At 43.3% G+C, this 23,918-nt stretch overlaps 1 protein-coding gene across 3 annotated transcripts; it reads left to right on the forward strand.

Moving 5' to 3' along the window:
• Positions 1 to 3,457: 3,457 nt before the first annotated feature.
• LOC147894056 (protein-tyrosine sulfotransferase-like) lies at positions 3,458 to 22,581 on the forward strand. Of its 3 annotated transcripts, none has more exons than XM_087384718.1 (11): positions 3,458 to 3,617; positions 3,708 to 3,882; positions 3,956 to 4,027; positions 4,142 to 4,412; positions 4,666 to 4,809; positions 5,278 to 5,382; positions 7,539 to 7,701; positions 21,247 to 21,308; positions 21,403 to 21,510; positions 21,609 to 21,791; positions 21,980 to 22,581. In XM_087384718.1, exons 1-11 carry the CDS (start codon positions 3,566 to 3,568, stop codon positions 22,187 to 22,189), a joined length of 1,545 nt encoding a protein of 514 aa, XP_087240844.1. In that variant the 5' UTR covers positions 3,458 to 3,565; the 3' UTR covers positions 22,190 to 22,581. The 3 variants fall into 3 exon arrangements, with proteins under 3 accessions (XP_087240844.1, XP_087240845.1, XP_087240846.1); XM_087384719.1 differs by having other exon boundaries at positions 22,065 to 22,581; XM_087384720.1 differs by having other exon boundaries at positions 21,971 to 22,122.
• Positions 22,582 to 23,918: the final 1,337 nt, after the last annotated feature.

A 23,918-nucleotide genomic window follows, 5' to 3' on the forward strand; every position in this document is an offset into this window, starting at 1 on the left:
CCTCTTTCCTTGATTTGAGCTTCCTGGTTGCAGGCTCGGCCCTTCTTGCTCCTTTCCTGAAGGGTGCTAGTTCCTCCCTTCAAGATCCTTTTTCGCGCAATCAGGCTTAGTCTTTGGCCTTCTTCAATTTGAGCTCCTTGTCTTTCGTATCTTTTGCCCAAATGGTAAATTGAGCCTACAACATCTACTTTCTCATCGTAGATAGCATAGCAGGTAGGCACATTTGATCTGTCAATGACTTGGGCAATGGCAAATGGCATTCTCTACATAGCGATTTTGTATGCACAAACAGCCCAAAGCAAAAGGCATGCACAAGTGGTAGCACGCAAGACTTCGGATACAATAGCCATCTATGATGGGGGTATGGTAGACCATGCATTTCAGACCCTGCTGCATAGCAGGATAGGCATCCGATTTAACTATTGCTGCTGTCAATATCATAGTCTTGCTCTGTACATGATGAAGTTGCTTCTTGATTCCTTCCTCCCTCATCCTAAGGCTGTGGATGTTCTCCTTCATCTCCTCCTACTATGGTCATGCATGATGTTTTGATACTAGTTGAGAGTGCTCTCAATGGAAGCAAAATGAAAGAGGGGGAGAGAGAGGGAGAGCCACACAAGATTTTTGTGGGTGCAGCACGCCCTAATCTTCTTTGTCATTCATTTATATATGTGTTTGAGTATTGTACATAATCAGGGTTAAGGCACAGTGGCCTTTAACCCCCACAATAATCTTGTTGACCATCAGACACATACAAGTATGGTATAAGCATAGAGATGCACATATTTTTTATAGTAGTAGTAGTGCACCATCCATGGTAAAAAATGAGAAAATATGCATGTTCACCATACAAATGATGTTTGAGCCTTACATGGACTTTGCAAGTATAAATTCCTTACCCCATTCAAAGGTCTTTGCAAAATTTTATGACAGTCGGAGACATAGACATATGGTATAAGCATCCCACTACAGAATTTCTTAGTACTTACACACCATGCATGCACAAAAGTGCAAAAATGTGCATGTACCACCATACCAATTATGTTTCATCCAATGAAACTTTGTGAGCATAAGGGTATTAGTCATTCTAAGGTACTTGAAAAATGAGAAAATGCGCAAGTACTACCATACAAATTATGTTTCAGCCTATGAAACTTTGTGAGCATGAGTATTAGTCATTCAAAGGTATTTGAAAAGTTTCACGAGAAACCTCGTGAAACTTTTCTAAGGTATTTGAAAAGTTTCACGAGCATCTTGTACATACCTATGTGATACAAGCATGCCAATCCATGATTTCTTAACAATTTTGGAGGAGCAGTTAAAAAAGAGAAGACATAGACTGGAGAAGAGAGAGAAATGCAAAGGGAGGCTAAGAGGGATGAAAATGGGGCAAGGAAGAAACTTTTAAAAGGAATCATTGCATTTTTTGTTGTTTTCTCCTTTCATTATTATTTTTTAAATAATAAAAATATGCATGACCGCGACCCTAAGAGAGGGAAGTAAATGGGTGACGGTATAGAGCAGAAGAGGGGAGGGGAGTGGAGGGAAGGTAGAGAGGAAAGTAAATGGGTGATGGTATAGAGCAGAAGAGGGGAGGGCAGTGGAGAAAAGGTAGGAGAAGGATCGCGGGGGGGGGGGGGGGGGGGCAAGGTGGGGGCGGAGGGGATTTGTGGTTGAAATGGAGGGGAGTGGAGGGGGAGAGGGGAGGGAGGGGAGTGCAGAGGGAGAGGGGAGGGAGGGTAGTGGAGGGTAGTGGAGGGGGAATGGAAAGAGAGGGGAGTAGAGAAGGAGAGGGAGGGAGGGGAAAGGGAGGGAGGGGGAGAGGTGAGGGGAGGGAAGAGAGTGGAAGGTGCAGGCTACACCCCTTCTCTCTCTCCTCTCTCCTCATTCCCCTTCCTCCTCTATTCCTCATCCCTTCCCTCCTCTCTTCCTCATCCCTCCTCTCTCTGCCTCCCTCTTCTCTTCCCATCCCTTTCCTATCTCACCCCCCTACTCCCTCCCTTACTCCTCATCCTTCCCTCTCTCCTCCCCCCCCCTTTACTCCAATGGAAGGTATGTAGCTTTAAAACCTTACATGCAAGTTCATACAATACTAGGGAAAACTGGTGGGAAAACACAAGACAGCAAGATCTTCGCCATATCAAGCTTCTATCGCCCCTCCACCTTCCTCAAAATGGGTGCCTTCACCACAGCTTGAACTCCATGCATCCATGATCGACAACATGTGATGAGATAGGTAGGTCTTGACTCGACCCTTGCACCACCATGGGATGCTGCGATAGGAGGGCTTCCTTGCGATGACTGTTACGGCTAGAGGGCTAGTAGGTGAGTTGCTGAAGCTAGCAACTACTAAAGCTGGCATCGCCAACATGGTATGGAGCAGAAGCTGGTAACACTAGCATAGTATGGAGCATGACCCCTTGTGAGGTCACTAGCGTCCAGCTTGCCCATAAGTCTGAAGACCTACATGCTCTTGAGTGGTGGCTTTCTCAGATGTGTGAACGCATCTCCTTCAGCAACAAACATAATCACTTCTTTTCTGAACGTTGGCTTGGAGCTACAATGCCTCAACTTTTGTGGAGCGATGCTCAAGGCAACCATGCAAAAACAATCACTCTTATCACTAGTAATGTCCTATTGGCGCTACTAGTGAATGTGGGGAGGTGCTCTGAAGAGACTTGGTGACCAAGCAGTCATTTGTAGAGGGACTTCGAAGGCCAAAGATGATAGAGGAGGAAATGAGAGCATCCAAACACATACTCATATTGGCTTTGATGGCCAAGATTATGAAGGTTAAGAGTGAGTAAGGCACAACTAGCAAATTTGCAATCTTCCCCTGGTGGTCAGCAGCCACAATTCCAAACAAATGCCAGAATGCTATGCTTGGAGGTTTTTGTAGGATGGGGACGGGGTGCGGAAGCCCTAAATAGACAATATGGGATAGCCCCATAATGCGTGGGTAGAGAGGCCCAAAATCCTTCTCCACATCGGGGTGTATATTTGCCCCACAGATTGGTACCTAAAATCGCGGGTTGACCAAGCTCTCTTGGCATGTCGTGGCATTCGGTGGCAAATATGCCGACTTCTTAGGTTCTAGGAAAGCTGTGCACTGAGGGTAAGAGGCCTTTCCCGCGTCAGGCTACACTGGCAAATATGCTCGATTGTGTAGCAAAGGATGGCGAACGTTCCTGCGTTTAGCTGGTTGGTCTCTCTTTGTGTGCAAGTTGTTGTAGGCAAGGGGCCCGTTTTTATAGGTCTTTGCAGCTTTCAGCCCGAAATGCAGGTTGTGGATTTGTCCAGCAGCTTTCAAACCCGAAATGCTAGGGTGGAGAGCTCAGATTTTCGTCTCCAAGAGGGCATTTTTCTGCTGCATCTGAGCATTGACAAATGCCAGCATTTTTGCCCGTGTAGCATATCGTGGGAATGCACTCTAAGATTGCTAGCTAGTCTACTTCTAGGCCGTCGACATTTTTGAATGTGAGAACTCTGATGATTTATGCCAAGTGGACACTTTGCATACGAGTGATGTAGTCAACGTAGTTTACTGATCGTCGTCCTCATCAACATGATGCTGCTCATTCTACAAACGCTCTGCATCGTCTTCCTTGTTTCCTCCGGTATCTGCTTCTCACCCCCTCCATTCTGCTCTTTCGATCTCGCATCCTTTTCCTGCCCTCATCTTCATCCTCCTCTCTTGTATCTTGCAGGAACGGCTCTCAGTTCCCCCACGGATTGCGAGCAGACTGTGGCAGAATGGGCAGCTCAGGAATTTCGCCAGCAAGATGAATTCACCCAATCCTTTGCTTCAGAGAGTAAGCAACTGACGGAGCTGCTCTATTTCCTGCATGTGCCCCGAACAGGGGGCCGCACCTTTTATCAGTGGTACGCCTTCCATAGCCTAAATCGATCGGTTCAATTCTCTATGAGATTCTCACCTAGATCCCAATTTGTGCAGCTTCTTACAAAACCTCTATCCCAAAGAGCAAAGATGCCCGCGATCGTATGACAAGCTCAGATTCAACCCAAGGTAAGCTTATCTTTCTAATGGATTTTCCTCCTAATGATTTTTAGAAGTTTATCGGCTGCGCGTGATGAAGTCCATGTCGCTCATCTTCTTCATTTCGTCTCTGACATCCTTCAGATATCCGGATTGCAAACTGCTGACAACCCATGACGACTATAGCATTTTGACATTGCTTTCCAAAGAGACATCTGTCGTGACAAACTTACGCCATCCTTTGGATCGAGTGTTCAGCGCATATGAATTCTCGATCGAAGTTGCCGCAAGATTTTTGGGAATTGGGAGAAATCAAACCATCGCCGAGCGATCAAGCTCATCACCGACGAGCACGTTAGACATATGGCCATGGAAACACCTGGTACCATTTATGCGGGAGGACCTTTTTAAACGGGTATTTGAACTGCTGCTCAAATCTTGCCTGAAAGGCTGTGGACGCCCATGCACAAGCCTCAATCATCATTTTTTTCCTTGCTACGTGGTCTAAGACTCCATACAAGACACTTTTGACATCGTTTACAAGAATTACCCATGGCAAGAGTACAATTACACATCTACACGTTTCTGAGCCTATCAAAGAGAAGTCTCACGCAATAAACTAGGCATCCCATATCGTGGGTTTCTGATTGCAACCTTTGTTTTGGCAGCGTGATGCAAGGAATGCCAAATTGATGGATATCCCAACAGAGATTCAAAATTTTTATAACGTGTCTTCCATCGCAATGCCTCTGCATGAATTCATTCAGCATCCAGAAGTTTTTGAGCTCGTGCATAATGGAGCGACATTTCAGGTTACACTGTTTTCCTTTTCTCAAATGTGTGCTCCATCACAGGGCTTAAAATTCCAGCACCCAATTTATAAGGTCTAATATAAGTGAAAATTTGAAGCGTATATACTGCTGAAACAGAGGACTGGCAGTCCCTACCCTGCAATCGTGAGCCTGCACCGGCACATACCCAAGTGACCATTGCATCCCTTGGTCCGCTGCAGGAATGAAATCAGATTTGATTTTCAAATTTTTGGAGAGGTGTTAGGCTGGGCCTGCCCTGCTCTTGAGTTTCTGCATAAAAGGAACGCTGTCTGCAAAGCGTTCATATTCTTTTGCATCATTTCCTTTAGACAGGAGACGCATCCTCATTCATTTAAAACGAAGATTATAGATTGCAATATATGATAGCAAAATTCGAAGTTGTTTGTACTGTTCTCTTTTGTGTCCATGTACTCATCGAGTGCTTTGTTTTCATGGCTTAAATGGCAGGTTGCAGGGTTAACCAATAATTCCTTTTTCAAAGCAGCAAAGAGAATACGCCTCTGTATACAGCAATACCCTGAGCTTGGCATCCATGCACTAGGGGTGGCAAAGGTCCTTATTCTTTTGATTCATTCATTCAAGCCCCATCTCCACATCTCGCATCAGTACTCTTAGCAACTTAATTCTCTCCATCTTCTCATCTCACATTGTACTCTAAGCTCACCATCAACAGAATGAAGATCACACTTACAGTGACCTCTAGGATGCTAATTACTGTGCTCCACATAATTGTATCCTGATCCGAGAGTGGGACATTTCTTTTTGTGAGCTGTCTGTGGGTGATAGTGAATGATGCTATTTTTTTTTTCGATGAAGAATGATGCTGATTTTAGTGTTAATGATTACTAAACTTGCACCTATCAAAAGGATACAGAAGCAGGGTTTACACACGGTTGTTGTAAGCCTGCTGTTGGAAAGTAGGGATGGTGTTATCTGAACCTGTGGAGGAACTCTTTTGGGATTTTTCGCAGAGTAGCTGTCTGTCCTCGATTAAGCTGTCACCTTGGTTTTCTGATGTCTGCTGCTTTCATATTCAACCTTTTTTGGATTTCAGACCCAGGTGCACCTCACAGTCCTTCTCGAACAATGGGCTTAGATGATTTGACATGGGCTTTCCACATATCACAGGGTCGTGAATCTACTCTTAGCACAGTAGGATATGATGCTTTCTGCAGACTATTTTTTGCATTAACTGCATGCCTGCCTAATGCCAAAATATAGAAAGTTCTTCCAGTTGTATGGCTTCAGAAACTCTACTCTCAAACTCATTACAGATTGAATGTATCCTATGTGTTTCTGCGAAAACTGCAGTGTTTGTATTGTTTTTAGAGGATGAGTTTGGGCATGTTCCTGTTAAGAAGCAATTCCATAGTGAAAGGAGGTACACATCAATGGCAAGAGGGCAATTGTGAAAACTTTCTGTGGTATATATTTCTGGTCTGAACAATCTTTGGTGACAGCAAGGCATTTGCAAGCTCTCCTATTTACCATATTTGGGTTCCAGATGTATTCAACAAATATGAGAAATATATCCCACCATTCGATCAACACTTAGGTTTGTTGCAGAGGAATTAGGGCTCTAAGCTTTGCACAGTTGACATAATATCAAGGAGTTTAGGAATTTGAGGGTGGTGTCAAAGTGATTGAATCATGCATCTCTTATATTACATTATATGTGTACATCTGGTTTTAAAGGCCTCGTGCCTTCATTATAAGGCCATTGTTTTGTAACATGCACATGATGTACAGACACATTTCCATATGCAGACCTGAATGTGATCCTCACATGTTAGCACCTTCTCATTTAGAGAAACCCATATTGTTGATAGGCTCGCATTGTTATTCTTAAGCCTGCAAATTTCATGCCCCAAAAGGAGCATACCTTCTCTTGACGGCTACTTTTCTAGGAGACCATTGCTCACCTTGCGGAAATTTTTTGTGGGTTGCAATAGACCTGGTTTTTGCAATTGAAGAAAAGTTCTGCTTCTCTTTAGCAGTACAATGGGTGCCTTTGCTTACTTTCGCTGTTTGTGCAGATTCCAAAGGGCATAAGTACTTTGAAGTTTTATACAAAAATCAGTGCTACTGCAATGTAGAAGCCTTTGTCTAAACACATCTTCATTGTTGCTTGCAGTGCTCAGATTTACTGGATAAAGCCTGCATAAATTTCCTAATATAAGAATTTAACTAGACATATCAACCTTGCAAAAATAGAGGATGAGTTGGGAGAAGGGATGGTAAGGAGGAGCTCAGCAATTGGATTATGATCAGTACAAAGAATTGTAAGGAAGTTGAAGAGGGCATGAACTACAAAGAAATGTGTTGGAAGTAGAAGAAGGGTGAAAAGAGAAGGAAGTGAGTTTAGATGACAACCCTATCTTAGGCTCCCAGCTCAAAATTCTACACTAAAGTTTTAGTCCTCGCAGCATAGGAGACCCTTAATTTACCCCATTTCTTGTGTAGCCCTTAGGGTTTCAAGTATGAACTAGTATGTTTGGACAACATCGTTAGGGCTTAAATGAATACTATTTCATATTATTTCCATTCTGATGGATGTTTAGTCTGCCCAATCAGCCATAGGTTTTTGTTTGAAGATGTTTTAGGCTTTATTGTATGAAAAGGCCTTTGTAGTTGAAACATTATATAACTTGAATGGAAAATATGTCTCGTGTATATTCTGATTTTGGATGTAATTTTGTGGGATGTAGAATCGGTTGAGCAAGATGCTGTATGTGGGGCTTACTGAGAAGCATGAGGAATCTGCTGCAGCATTTGCAAGTCTAGTTGGTGCACAAGCATTGTCACAGTGGGCAACTGCTAATGAGTCATTTGAGAATTATCTAGAAAATCAAAGGTTCAAGCAGGAAAAAGGTACATCTTGCGACTTCAATTGTCGGTAAACTTTTCAAATATTTTGTGCATGGAAATTTCCAGATTCCCTATGTGGTTAGTTGGCACTTTAGTCTTTTGAGGCTACACTTTCTAAACTTGTGACTGGTCAAGCAGATTGAACAATGAGATTTTTTCCCCCAAAAATAGACTTCTATTAAGTATGAAAGAAACTCCCTGAGCAAAGCTCTAGGGGAAATACATCATGAAGAGATGAAAAACATAACCCCAAAGGGTAACATCAAACTCCCATAAGAGGGGTAGAGAAAATCTAGGTTGAGGTTGAAAATGCCACCTCACCCCTTTGGGCAACTCCAAGAAAAATGGCGAGCCACTCCATTCTTTGAAGAAGACAGTCCTAGCAGGCACAGCTCGTGAGGATCCCTGCATATTCCCCCAGATGGCCATCAAAGTGTGCACCATGCCTACTTAAATACTAGCCAATGATATGTGCGGGATGGACTGGGAGCCACTTAAGACCTCTGTGCACGTGGATCTTCAAATATGCCACGCTGTTATTCTCACTAGAATCTCCCAAGAAGTGTCTACAGAGGCATGTGTGGTCTATACGGATGACAAGGAAGTGAAATAGCCCAAGAGGAGTCATCTCTCTCGTAGATCACCTGACGTCCGGAGAGAGAGAGCCAAGCTACAGATCCCCAGGTCATGAAGAAAGGAGAACACTTAAATGTGCACAATAATCTAGCGATCCCTTTCCAAATGATCCTCGCTTGTCTGCAGTCCCATAAGCAGTGCTGAATTGACTTGGCAATGAGTGCAAGTGCAGTCTATCAGATAAAAAATCCTTTTTTGGGGATGATGTGCCCTTCTTGAGTACGTCGGTCCACTCCATTTTTGCCTTACCCTCATTTATTTGCTGAGAAATTTCTGTATGTTTCCCTCACATGTTGGCTTGTAAGGCAGCTATATCTTTTATTGAATTTTGCATTCTCTGCTTTGAATTCATCAAGTGCTTTGAGAGAGAGAGAGAGAGAGAGAGAGAGAGAGAGAGAGAGAGAGAGATGATTGTATTATAGTCCACGTGAAACCCTTCAGGATCGATGGGACTGGCGATCACTATCAACTAGTAGTGATCCCTTACATCCAGTGAGAGAAAATATTATAAACTTATCATGTATTGAGTACTCTTGGGCTAGCTTGTGTACTAGTCCCAGTACTTTCTGCTCCAGTAGACTTTTTAGATCTCTGCTGCCCCCATAGCCTTCGATAATGGGTGTGTAGGCTCTACATCTCAGGAGTACATGCTGTTTATTTTCTACCTTCCCTGTGGGGCAGATTTTGCAGGTTCTTTTCTCTCTAGGGATCCTAGGTCTTGCCCATCTACCCCTCTTTACCTTGAGATCATGTGATTTTGCAAATTAGATGCCTTTTATATGTTGAGAAAGAAAAATATATTAATGTCCATGGGAGGCCTCACGGGCCTATGGGACAGAAGTACACCAAGAAGGTGCGCTAGGGCCCTTGCTGAGTACTAAGCTATGCTATGCTGCTAAAGAGCTCAAGCAAAATCAAATACAAGCTGAAGCAAACTAAGAGTTGGGACTCAAAAGCCAAAGCATAGCACTGGTGCTTCGAATGAGAAAGAAAGAAAGAAAGAAAGAAAGAAAGTTTATTAAAGTCTTCGGAAGACCGATGGGTCTATGAGACTGTGAAAATCCTGATACAACGAGCTGTGGTAGTGGAGCTACTAAACAAGCATCCGAGCTGTGGTAGTGGAGCTACTAAACGAGCATGCATACCAATGCAAAATGCAAAAAATGCAGAATGGCAGTACTAAGTCCTAAGTACAACATAGTCATGTCGATGGTCGACTATATATCAATCTCAGCATCATCATCATCATCATCAGCAGCAGCAGTAGGACATCAGGATGGATGAGGCAGTGGAGGCATGAAGTCGGCAATAGAGTGTTGTCGACCACTCAAAGGTGCAGTCCTGGCACGTCTCCTGGTCGTAGCTCTACGTCTAACCAGGGCTACTGTGACCCCCGTTAGTTGGGCTCCGACTCTAAACAAGGAGGGGATGTCCCCAAGTGTGCAATGTTGGTCAACCCTCTGTCTGAGTTGTCGGGCCACAGGCTCCGGGTCACAGTCATTTTGAGGCCCCGTCTTGTGGGGGTCCATGTGATCTGGCTGAAAGAACTCCGTGATAGAGCTTTGAGAGGGATTAGTTGAGGAAGAAGTCTGCTCCTGTCTCCGTGCTCGGAGTATCCTCTCGCGGTGTCTAAGTACCTCATGAATGAAACTTGCCAAACACCGCTGGTCTGGGTAGGAGAGGAAACGGGCCAAAATCCCACAGCTATCTCTGAAGAGGCAGTAGAAACGCCCTCGGATCTCATAGTAAACAGGACACCTGAAGATGAAATGCTCCTCTGTCTCAACCTCCTGCATGTCACACAGTGTGCATATGCTCCTCTCCTTGGGTAGTCGCTCTGCTTTGCCTCTCTCGATGCAAAGTCTATATGAAGAGACTCGGAACTGCCCAAGAGAGATCTTTAGCGAGGGGTAGGTGAATCTGCGTGTATCCTGGTGGGTCAATGAAACCCTCTGTTGTGATATGTAAGAAGTGATCTCTGTAGAAGCGAAGCTTCACTGGGAGTTCACTTGGTCCCAACCAAGTTAGAAATGTGTGTAGCTGTAATAGATCCTCACAGATAACCTGGTTGACCTCGTGTGATAGGAGGGGAGAGAACGGAGCATCCATGCTGTATTGGAAGGGATGTAGTCTATCCATGTGGAGCCCCAGTCGCTCAAACCATCTCTCTATACGTGCATACCAACACCTCCGGTCCCCTCTTGCTGCAAGTGCCATAGAAGAGGATAGAGCTATCCATGGTAGCCTACTACGCCCAGAGGTGTAATCCATATATTCCTTGACTTGGTACAGATACATGATGACCCCTATCCTTACTCCCACTACTTCCGCGCATAGATCACTATCCGCTGATGGCATCACTTTGCCCCGCGCGATGGCCACGACCATCAGGATCTCGTTGTCGAGCCTCCCACCACCACTGGATCAGGCTCTCGCCACAAGAGACGCAGTCCCCACCCTTTTGGCATTTCTGTTCTGGAGTGCCCCATGGCAGACATCCTTAACTGATCCTCATCATTGCACCCTCTGTATATCTATTATGAAATGTAGCATCTAGCTGTAAAGGGGGTGACCCAAACTCAGCGTGAATGATCTGGTGAGGAACGGATGGCTTACCATGAATCATCTGTGATAACATGAGAACCTGTAGCCGCTCCACACAGGCCCACTCTGTATCCGACCAGTCTGGCCCCCAAATTGGGCTGCCGTACATCCCCACTGGGTGAACCAAGGAGTCAAAAAGCAACCCCTTGGTGCGCGGATCTTGAAAGTGTGAGCGGAAGCACTGCCTCTCTAGTCTGGCCAATGAAGCATACCCTCTACTCAAGCGTGTCTGCATCGTGGGTCTCATAGTGAAGCTGTGTCTGGAAAAGATAACCCCAAGATAAGTGTATGATGAAACTATATCAACAGGTGACCCCTCAAATGTGAACTGCTCCTGGCGCATGATGGCTCGAGATGTATTGAAGATCATGACCTTGGTTTTACCTAGGTTGACCTTCAAATCGTGAGACTCACAAAAGGACTGTAGTGCATCTAGGTGTCTTTGGAGCCTCTCTGTTGAGGGAGACAAGAGAGCCACGTCATTTGCATAGAGCAATATCTGGATCAGCGTTCTCGCAAGAGAGCAACCTACCCCCCTTGTGTTTGCATCATTGTCTCAAGCTCGTTAATGTAGGGGCCAAACAAGGTAGGCGATAAAGGACACTCTTGTTTGACCCCGATAGTGCTCATGATCTTGTCTGTCCACTCGGATCCTGCCCAAACTCTACCTGAAACTCTCTCGTAAAGTGCCATGACAGTCCAAATGATCTCCTGATCATAACTCAAGTCCTGTAGGCACCGTATGAGGCGGGCACTTGGAACCGTGTCAAATGCCTTGCAGAAATCCACAAAGCAACAATAAACCCTCTGCTTCCATGCTCTCGCCTCCTCGATGATACATCTGAGCGTGAAAATGTGGTCCATGGTTCCATGATCATGCCGGAATCCGGCTTGTCCTGCTGCTCTAAGTCCTCGACACTCTGCAAATCTGCTAACCTCGAAGTCAAGTACTGATGCATAAACCTTGGACATGACATGTCCGATCATAATGGTCGTGTAGTTCTCCGGGCTCATGGGATCCCCTGCCTTGTGAATGGGTGAGATAGTGTTAATGGTCCAACTGTGTGGAAACCCCAAACAAATAGCTTCATTAAAGAGCTTTGCTAAGATCGGAGCTAGGAGGTTAATCCCATATGCAATGAACTCAGTGCATAGCCCCTCATGATCCTTCGCTCAGTCATTATGAAGTTCCATTACGGCATCCTTTACCCCTTCTCTAGTGAAGAGGGTGCAGGATGTGGGATAGGGCATGTGTGAGGTTAGGGACTGGCTGATTTGGGATGTCATAAAGTGTGCGTGCATAATTTAACCAAATCTGAGTGTCAATGAGTGGTGAGGGGGACCGTCCTTCTAGAAATCTCTGCCAGAAGTCCTTAGAGTTGTTACTAAACAAAATGTTCAGTAGCTCCTTCTCGTTCCGACAAACGAAGTCTAGTTTCTTTCTCCGTACCAGTCTACGGTACTCGCATAGCGTATCTGGTGCTTTTGGAAGGCTGTTTTTTGTTAGAGCTAATGGCGTAAAGCCTTACACTCATCATCGTACCAGCTATTATAGGGCACGGTCCTAGGGGGTGGTAGACAGGTGGAGTGGGTGGTGTGGGAGAATGTCGTACCAATCTACCGTACTCGCGTAGTGTATTTGGTGCGCTTGAAAGACTGTTTTTGGTTTCGAATCTGAGCTGACGGCGTGAAGCCTTACACTCATCATCGTACCAGCTATTACAGGGTATGGTCCCAGGGGGTGGAGGACGGGCGGAGCGGGTCGTATTGGAGAATGTGACATCCCCTGAATCTGAGGGCTTTTGCTCATTTCCTCCTAGCCGCGCTTTCGCAATGATCCCCCTTTCTTTTTTCATCATGCTGAAGATCGCTCTCTGGAAACCTCCCCCAAGCCCAATGGTTGCAAAGTGGCCTCCTCTTTTGGTGCCACGTGTCCCGCAAGGGACTTTACCCTTCTAACCCCCTCATGGCTTTCCTTTGCACTTCTTAATTAATGTCTAGGCCTAGGCGTGACCCTAGACCCAAACCCTTTAGGCCTCATAGTATGCAAGCATCGTCAAGCCCTCTGGTTTCCCACCTAACCACAATCACAATATATGGTTCCGGGATTATGGCTAACATAACATTCCCTTCCCTTTATGAATGGTTTACGTCCTCGAAAACAAAATTGGGAAACCTCCTTTGGAGACTGCTTACCCTTTCCCATGTTGAACTCTCTTCAAATCTATCTTTCCACTTAACCAGACATTCTTGCCATATAGTATGTCGCGTTCTTTTTTCTTATCTATCTAAAATTCTTTCTGGTTCATGTGGTAAAGATGCGGGTTCAATGAGTTCAACTAGGACTTCATTTCCAATGAGATTATCATCATCTCCTAATTTTCTTTTTAGCCTACTAACATGAAAAACTGGATGTACTCTACATCCCTCAGGTAAGGCTAATTTGTAAGCAAGTTCTCCAATCCTCTTAAGTATTGTGAACGATCCACAATACGTGGAGACAACTTCAGACATTTACCTGTCTTTAGAGATTCTGAAGATTCAGGTACCTTAAGGTAGACTTTCTCATTTACTTCAAACTTCAACTTTCTATGGTGGGGGTTTGCATAACTTCGTGCTCTATCTTGAGCTCTTCTTATGCTATCTTTAGCTAACTTAAGCGTTTGATTCATATCCTCAAGAAAGTCTTTGGCCGCTTAAACCTTCTCTTTTTCGAGTCCCACTGTCATTGGGGCTCTTGGTTGAAATCCATACATCATCATGAATGGACTAAAACTTGTAGCTGAATGTTTGGCACTGTTATATGCAAATTCTAATATGGGCAAATACTGTTCCCAATTAGTTTGCCATTTACTTACATATGCTCGAAGCATATCCTCAATGATCTGATTGACCCTTTCAGTTTGACCATCACTCTGTGGATGATCCGTGGTGCTCATATTCAATGAGGTTTCCAACCTCTTAAACACAGCCCTCCAAAAATGGCTGTTAAATTTGCTATCCCGGTCACTAACAATACCGGCTGGTAGCCCATACAGTCTATAGATATGCTCCACAAATAGCCTGGATAATTCTGGAAAGGATTTGGTGCCTAATGTCATTATCATCCGGGACACATACTCTACCCTTGTAGAGCAGGTAGCCATCTTCAATAGTATATTTTTTCCACATTAGTCCTTTATCACCAACTTGTGGTGTGTCGCCATTTTCATGTGACTCGTCAGTGAAAGCCTCTCGATTAGTTGGATCCCTATTTTTAATTGCTTTTCATATTTCAGAGAAGTGAGGATCAAACATTTCCCCTTTAAGGACTCTAGGAAATCATTCTGAAATTGAGTAAAACTCAATTAATTAACAATTGGCATTCGGCTAAGAGAGTCTGCTACCACCTTGAACTTCCCTTTCCTATATGTCAATTGTATATCAAACTCTTGCATTAACTCAGCCCATCTAGCTTTTCTACCTTTAAGCTCTAGTTGATTACAAATCCACTTAATGCTCTCCTGATCAAAGATGATCTCAAATTTTGCACCATATAAATAGTGCCTCCACTTTTTTAAAGCATAGACTATAGCATATAGTTCCTTCTTATATGTTGAGTAATTCCGTTGGGCATGATCTAACTTTTTGCTTTCAAAAGCCACTAGTCGACCTTTTTGTATAAGTACCGTCCCAACAGCAAAATCACTGGCATTTGTCTCAACCACGAATGGTTCATTGGGATCCACTACTTTTAAGACAAAAGCTGCTGCTATAGCTACCTTTCATTTTTCAAAACTTCTCTTTTGAGGTTCATCCCATATGACGGTGCTTCCCTTCCCTTAAGCTGGTCCGTCATCGGAATAGCAATTCTAGCGTTATCTTGGATGAATCTCCTATAGAATCCTGACAAACCTAAGAATATTTGTAATTCTTCTAAATTTGTAGGATGTGGCCATTCCAATATGGCCCTTACTTTGTCAAGGTCCATACGTACCCCTTCTTGGGATATTATATGTCCCAGGTATTTCACTTCTTTTGCAAAGAATTCACATTTGGATTCTTTAGCAAAGAGTGAATTATCCCTAAGCAGCTGGAACACTTTCCGCAAATGTTTAAAATGTTTTTTTCTGGTTTTACTATAAATAAGGATATCGTCTAGAAATAGAAATACTATAGCAAATTTCCCTAGATATGGCCTTAAGACACTATTCATAAATCAAGAATAAATTAAGACCCTCTAAAGATATGCACTATCATCGACCATCCCTCTTACTCTTTGCCCCTTAATTTTTCCATGCATCCTCATTAAATCACGAGGACCAAAGGTGGGCTGCCACATTGCCGATGATAGACAGCACATGTGGGTGCTATCCTCATGATAGACCTCTACCTCAGTGTACCTTTCAGTACCATTAAGCGGCAACACTTGCACTGCATGCACTTGTCTTTGTGGAGGTCTATTTGGGGCTTTAGCTCTCGCTGGTTTATTTTTAGGGCAGTTCCAAGCAGCATGGTCTTTGCCCAAACATTTGAAGCAAATATTTTCTTGCCTGGCTCTTTCATAATCCTCTTTCTTCAAGAGAGGATAATTTTGTGTTGAGGTTTCTTAGGTGGTGCCTGAGGAACCTCCTTCTTAAATTGCCCCTTCCTTTTCAAATTGGAAAATTTATTGAACTTTGGAACAAAACCTATTCACTCTGAAGTTCCAACTCTGAATTTCCTCGTCGTATCATTGTATATTTGGGCATACTTAATGGCTTCCTCAAAGGTTTTTGGAGAATTTCTTTTCACCTCAACCTTATAAGTGTCTTTGAGACCTCTCACGAAACCCCTTATCTTTTGGAATTCATCAATTCCCTTCAACTTAAGGACTGCCTCCCTATAGTTCACTATGTATTGGACTAGAGTGTTTTCACCCATAATGCAATTGTCCCAAGCCTCCCACGCTCTTTCTAATTCATTTTTCGTTAAAAACTCTTTTAGGAAGGCTTGTTCAAACTCAGTCCAATACCTAGAAATTCTATCACTCTCCTTGAGGCTCATCCACCATTTATAGGCTTTATTTCGAAGGGAAAGACTTGCTTCCACGACTTGATTTTTAGGAAGTATATTCCTGAATCGGTGGAAGTCTTGCCACTTTTGCAAGAACGCATTAATTGCATCTTTATTACACTCCTTTTCTTCCCCATTGAAAATTGGCGGTTTTAAGTCCTTAAGGATGTTCGAGGTTTCTCTAAGTCGAGAGGTGGACCTCTCAACTTGATTAGGAGGAACCGGTGATTTTTCAGTAATAGATACCGATTGAGAATCAGATATCTTAGTTATAGCTTCAGCTAGGGTTTTTAGTGTTTCAATGATATCTCCTAGCTGTGTTTCTATATTTTGCGTTCGAGTTTCAAGTTTAGTGAATTTCGTTTACAGAATTCTATAATCATCGTAATCAATATCCTCCATTTCCACATTATCCTCTTGATTTTCAATTTGCACCTCCTCATGTGTTTCCTCTCCAACTATTGCTTTTCCCTTTCTAGCCCTTTTCTCAGCCTCCCTAATCATACCATCCCTTTTTGGAGTGGTCATTATAAAGACGTATATTTTTCAAAAATTATAAAGCAAAGCGCTTTATGTCAGAGAGAAAAATGTGATGCCCACTTCCCTAGTATTTGTTCGAGGCATTGGATTCTTCTTGAAATTCGTCTCGCTTTGTTTGATTCGGGCCTGCTCACTTCTTTCAATTCACAATCCTTCGATCCCGCTTCTTCCATTTCCCTTGATGAAGAACTTCGAACTCCTCGACACCTTCTTCTTTCAATTTGGCGAGGTGAAGGAGTTCGGAAAGAAGAATGGGATGAAAAGACTTTGAAAAGAGAGGGGGGGGCTTATGACTTAAGAGGGGGTAGAAACGCTCTGATGAGGTGGCTTTTTTCCAAAGGTTTTTCAACCTTTGGATGACGTGGTTACCTTTTTTTTTTAAATAAAGGTTTTTCAAACCTTTCATGACGCGGCGACAGCCTCATACAAGCTACAGTTGCTGTGCATGGTATATAGAGCCAATTCCCTCACATTACTCAAATCTCTCATAAGTACTACTGCTAAATACAGTTGTGCAGCGGGGACTCCGGAGCGCTGCAAGCTTGAGAAGGCTACGGCCTATGGGTCTGAACTTCGAAGCTTTTCAATTTCCAAGGCTGCGTGCAGTCGTCATCATTACTGCACGATCGAGACCAAAGCATCAGTGTTGCGGATCTCATAGGTCTAGACTCCAGGGGCGGCTCGGATTCCGATAGACAATTCAAAGCAGGTCAGTGAGCAGACAGGGATTGAGAGATTCTACGGCTATACAATCCATCATATGCTGCTAGTTAGACTGTCTACTTTCTGTCTCGCCGATTCGCGGACCCTTGCTCCTATATGCAGGTGACTTCATTGCACTCAATCAAGCTTCGACTATCGTGACTTTGCTGCACTCAAGTACTAGTAGCCTAAGTCCAGTATTACATTCAAGTGCGCATGGTTCTCCAGAGCTCATCGTTCTAGGCTGCATCACGGAACTAATGCTGTAGGTCGCACGACAGTCGACTCTTCACCTCCACCTTTGTACTTGCGCTTCCAAATCATCAAACTCTAGTTCTGATACCAATGTGACATCCCCTCAATCTGAGGGCTTCTGCTCATTTCCTCCCAGCCACGCTTTTGCAGCAGTGATCCCCCTTTCTTTTTTCATCATACTGAAGATCACTCTCTGGAAACCTCCAATGTCTAGGCCTGGGCGTGACCCTAGACCCAAAGCCTCTAGGCCTCATAGTATGCAAGCATCGTCAAGCCCTCTGGTTTCCCGCCTAACCACAATCACAATACATGCTTTTGGGATTATGGTTGACGAAACAGAGAAAGCGTGAATGGCAGCCTCATGTAGTGAGTGGGTGACAAGGGCAACACGATCCTCTAAAAGAGGTATGAAGTCAATATAAGCGAGAAGTATGTACAGACGGCCAGAGTAAGTAGGTGAGTGATCCCAGTCAAAGTGTATATCGTGGTAGGTGGAGTAAGCACTCAGTGGGGTGGAAGGTGCTATGCGAAGGGGGGTGGAGATGCTAAAGAAAAAATAGGTATGATCAGCTCCTGGAGGGAGAGGTGCTACAGTGAAGTCAGTGATGTGAGATGTGAAGGCAGGGGATCCCATGATGTAATCAACAACGCTGGAGCCTCCCCCATGTGAAAAGCACGTGAAACCACTTGAAGCGGAACATCTATCAAGACCATTATAGATAATGAGATCATGTATCCAGAGAGAGAGAGAGAGAGAGAGAGAGAGAGAGAGAGAGAGTCTATTAATGTCCATGGGAGACCAAAAGGTCTATGGGACTGCAAAAAGACCCATCTAGTAGGGGACATGGCAGCTCCCAAGGAGTGCAAAAAGAGGAGCTCCAGTTATTTAGAGCACCTACATAGTAGACTAGGAAAACAAACACATAATCAGCCATACATCAGTTTAAGACTGAGAGTCTTTTGATTGCTATGCCTTCATGGTATACTACCCATACCTTGGTCCCTTTCAACTTGTAAGATTGGTGGAAAAGCTTGACACAAAAACTTGCGATTCGAGCGTGATAATACCATGTTGAATATTAGTTGCTCCACCACCACCATCATCATCAAGCCTGCATTCAATGTTGGGCATGGCTACTTTGACATGTACTAAATTCTCATTAAAAGAGTTGTCCTCTTTATACCAACCTTCAGGGAGTCCTCTCACTCTAATCTTCAATGCATTGACACATATGGCTTCATGTTCCTTGGTCTCTTATGTCACTTTTGTTTGCCTTTGTATCAACCTCCATAGTCACTTCTTCCTTAACTGTTTGTACTTCAGTGTGCACAAGATCTTTGATTGTAGAGATAGTTGAGGGGTAGGAGAAGAAGCCTTGCAAGCTTTCACTACCTCATCTATTACTGCCTGCTTGCCTGGTCCTTCAAGAACCAGGAGTCTAGCTGCCAGAGCTGCCAATTGCATCTTTAACTCTCTCACCTCCTGCTGTAGGAAAGAATCTGCTCATTGTACCAATGGTGGGATGATTCGTGCCTCCTTGGTAGAATGTATGCGCATATGGAGAGGGTTTCTTAGCTCCAATTGTGAAGTATCGAATTGTACTGGTTGAAGTCATTGGGGTAAAGGGGCATTCAAGGAGAGGTTAGGCCACTCTATGTTGGCCATGTGTGACAAACTCTTGACTGGGCTAACCCCCGGGCTGGGCTAGGAGTTTAAGCCCAGCTTTGGAGTTAGGGAAGGGAAAAGAAAGACTTATGCTTGTACCTCGGAGTGAGCTGAACCAGAAATGTTGTTTGGAGCTACTTCAAACCTGTTGACTGGCGGTGGAGTTAGGGTTTACTAGCGGTCGACCCTTTTGGAACCTGCGACCTACTTTTGCTTTCTTTGGTGGCGCAACCCCCTTTTGACGACGACCTGCTAAATGACGACGACTTGTGATAGAGCCTTAATGGCGACTTGCTGACGGGGCCAAAGAGAGAGCTGAGCAATGGAGCTAAGCGAAGGGTTGAGCGATGAGCTGCTAACAGAGGCTGAGCGACTAAGTGACGGCTAGAGAGAGAGAGAGAGAGAGAGAGAGAGAGAGAGAGAGAGATTATTAAAGTCTTCGGAAGACCGATGGGTCTATGAGACTGTGAGAAACTTGATACAATAAGCTGAAAGGGTGGAGCTACTAAACAAGCATCACCACCCATGCTAAATACTAAGTACTACATAGTCATAACATCATCATCATCATCACTATCCAAGTTTGGTCAGATACATCAGATACTGGAAGGCCCCAAAAAAGGGGGAGCTCATGATAGGCCCAGTGTCGGCTAGGGCTGGCATGAGGTCAGAGGTAGAACATTGACGGCTATCTACGGATGTGGCCCATCTTGGCCTCCTGGCAATGGCTCTGCGTCTGACAAGGGCCACTGTAACCCCTGTTGGCTGTGCTGCAGTCCGGAACATGGATGGGATGTCCCCAAGCATGATGTGTGTGCCCGTCCTCTGCCGAGTCTGTCAAGTCGCTGGCTCAGAGGGAGAGAGAGAGAGAGAGAGAGAGAGAGAGAGAGAGAGAGTTGATATGATATAATTTTATTAAAGTCCTTTTGAGACCCTTCAGGATCTATGGGACTGATGATCACTATCAACAAACACTGACCTTTTACATCCGGTGAATAGAATACTATAGACTGCTATTTAGTTAGTACTTGTCAGGCTGGTTTTTGTGCTAGCTCAAGTACTTTGTTTGAAGTTCCAAAACTTCTTTCAGATAGCTTCCTAGCTTTGTAGCTGGCTATTCCAATAGATTTCTCAGCTGCCTCTGCTGTCATCATATCTTTCTCTGATGTGTGGGTAGGCCTGGCATCTTAAGAGTACGTGCTGCTCATTTTGCACATCTCCTATGGGGCAGATTCTATATATTTTTTCTTGGGATCCTCCGTCTTGTCCACCTCCCTTCTCCACTTCCAGATCATGTGATATGGTTCTCATTTTGCATATTAGATGCCTTTTGAACATGGGAAGACTAGGTATTTTTGCATCCCATAGCTATCCATTGGATTAATTTCCTGGTTATAGAATTGTAATTTTGCACCTAGGTCTTGCTATATTTTCTGAAGCATCTTCTTTCTTACAAGTTTTCTGATCTCACATGTATCTTCTGGTATATCAGCAGCTTTTATACCCCAGAATTCCATTCATTTCATCCCTTCTCGGTGCCATCCAGTGGTTTGTGTAGCTTCCAATGCCATAGATATGGACATAGTTGTCCACCCAGTCACATATGGGTAGGCACCACCTCTTTCAGAAAAGGGGAATGTTTGTGTTCTTATTGTTGGTGTATGGAAATAAACTCCTCCATATGTCCATAAAACTGTTTGTACTAAGATTTACAATCACTCATGGGTCTCTAGTGAGTCATGTACCAATTACAAATGACTAATCAAACATCAAGATTGAAGGCTCAGCGATACAGATCTATCACAATGAAGTTAATTTAGTTTGTAGCAATGAACCTGCACGTGCATGTATTAATGCTGATTAGTACAGCGCTATGGTCTCAGGCTTTGTTGGTGAACTCTAGAGTGCATGTAGGGTTGTTCTGCTCGCTATTCTAATTTTGGATCAAATGCCAAGCTTTTGGTTGGTATCTATACATATATGCAGTCATTAATTTTTTGGTGTCCAGGTCCCAGCATCCCAGGCAGACATTGATAAAATGTACTTCAGCTTGGAATGCGCTTTTGAATGAGATTTTCTGCTATTAAAGATTGGTTCCCTTCTATTTACAGGCTATCAGGTTCCCTCAATTTCATCAGAGAGCCGTTTCATAGCTTTATCAAGGCAAGAGCAGGTGAGAAAAAACTCTGACCTGTCTTAGCAAAAGGACCTTACTTAGAAAATCTGGACTATAATATCATTTTTTGGAACTTGCAACAATTTTGCAGGGCTTGTTGGGCACATATCATTCATGTGTCAGAACTCTGCGGCGTGGTCAATTATCTCGCAAAAGAGTCTCTCTGAAAAATATCACTCCTATCAAATACTCACCAGAGGTTTGACTGCCTAGTGATTTATTTTATTTCTTTTGCTTGTTTACATGAATAAAGTGAGACAACTGATTCAGGCCTAATATTTTTATTGTTGGTAACAGATGCGGACTAAGGTTGGAAACTCACTTGTGGAGGAAATTCTTCATCTGAACAGTCTTGATGTCAAACTGTATGAGTATGCTGTAAATATTTTTCAGGACCAACAAGCATCCCTAATGGTTCCTCCTAGACTTTTCGATGGCTGTCCTCTGTGTAGCACATTCAAATTCAATTCATCTATGCAAGTAAGAAGTGGCTTCAGTATATGTCTTCATATCTTACAGGGGAAAATCCAGTTGTAGCTGCTTGGTGTGCACATTCAATGTATTTGTTGTCGTATTATTTGTTGTTTGAAAGACTGGCTGAAATATGCAGAGCGGAAGCCTATTAGAATCTCTTTACCTCTAATGAAACTTGCTGAAAGTGACTATAGGGGACACAGGAATTAAAGACAATGGGCGATGGGTTTGCAGAGCAGCATCTCAGTAGAATTTCTGAAGGGGTCATGATTGTGACAGGCATGGCGGTTCTCATGATTGGTATGCTACTGATGACGTGCTTTTACCATAGAATAAGAAGGCCCAGGACGGAATCAAGACTGCAGCGGCAAAGATTATACCAGAGGAGATTGTTGCAAGAATAGATGATGTATCCATATCATCGCCCTGATCAATTTTTAAGACTCAGGACAATTTTTGTGAGCATCAGGATACATGCCAAGTTTGCAGCTACAATCGAGCTCTTCAATCAGAGGATTTCTTCAGGGTCCTGCTGCACTCAATTTTTATACAGGTCCCACCGAAGCACAAAAATATATGCTAGGAGTAGAGATCACACTTCAATTGTCAAAATTAGTGCACATTCTGGCCATACCATTTGACCTGGAATATATGCTAGGAGTAGAGATCACACTTCAATCGTCAAAATGAGTGCACATTCTGGCCATACCATTTGAACTGGAACATTGCATAAGTTTACTGTCTACAAAGAAAATGAGCATAAGCCCACATTTGGGTCTATTTTCATCACATCTAGCTTTTTAAATTTTATAGCTCTAGTTTCTAATCTCTTTGTAAATGCAAACCATTGATGTGCTCATGCAAGGAAGCTTTGTATGGGCATTTCTTTTACTAGGAAACTTAAAGAATACTTCGTATCTTTACTATTATTATCTTTACAAGAAAGGAAAGTTTAGCGTTCATTTAGAAACATGAAAAAGTTACGTGTTTGTTTTCCATATATGTAAAGATTTAAGTAACTTGAGCAAGGTGAATGTAACACATTGATTGTAAAGAGAATTTGTAAAATATAATTGTTAATAATAATCGTGACCTATACTCATTACAAACCGGTACAAAACTAATTTACGTCTTTGTACACGTCACAAAACCCTCATAGGTAGTACCACAAAAATGCAAAATAAAGTTTCATGCTTGTTGTGAGAGGAAGTTGGGGATAATGCAACTTTGATACAAAGCTATTTTGATTAAATTGAAAAAGTCTCACATTTCCACAATCGCATGGCATGGGTAAATTTAGGTGAACCATTGGCAAGCTCTTTATAGATGACACATGAAGAAACTTAAAACTATTCCACAAGCTTCTACAAATATTGAGGCATATAACATTTTCTAAAAAGCTCAAAATAGCAATCTAAAGCCCTAAAAAGAGCTTTTTGACCATATAAGCTTTGTTGGGAATGGAGCAACAACACGAAGATACAAGGATTTTGTTGCATGAACTCATAATGCATTGTCATAAACAAAGACTTGTGGCGTTTTATTAACATCCTCAAACTACAAATTGAGGACTTTAGTAGATGTGCTTGAGGAGACCTTTGGGATGATATGGTTTTCATTGAAATCCAAATAGTGAGTACAAAGTTATGAGCATTTTACTAGCAACAATCCAAAGCCTAGAACGAATGCCTGGAGGGAGGAATTAGTCCTCATAGGCTTTGTGAAACAAGTCTGCCATATGAGTCTAATGAGTGTCTAAGTGCAAGTCACTTTGGAATGAGATGATACTTATAAAAGGGAATGCCATCATAACTCCATTGCCATAAGAGAAATGGATTCCCTCCAATCCACTTCAATAGGTGTAATTATGAGAGAGAGAGAGAGAGAGAGAGAGAGAGAGAGAGAGAGAGAGAGAGCTCCAAGACTATTGATGGAAGCAAAAGAGTACATGGAAAAAGAGAATGGCTCATAGAGTGGTAAAAGGCTCATTAAATAAGGGAGGGTAGAGCCTCTTTTATAAATACTTTCTCACCCTCCTTTACCCAATTACAATTGTTGCTGGTAGACTCCTTTTCTCGTCACCATCCATGTCCTCTTTGTCTACTCTTGACACATGTTCCTGTCAAATTATCC

The sequence above is a fragment of the Dipteris shenzhenensis genome, chromosome 14 (genome assembly GCF_047967505.1).
Source record: "Dipteris shenzhenensis isolate YYH24624 ecotype China chromosome 14, Dip_SZ_1.0, whole genome shotgun sequence".
NCBI classification, from domain to species: Eukaryota; Viridiplantae; Streptophyta; class Polypodiopsida; order Gleicheniales; family Dipteridaceae; genus Dipteris; species Dipteris shenzhenensis.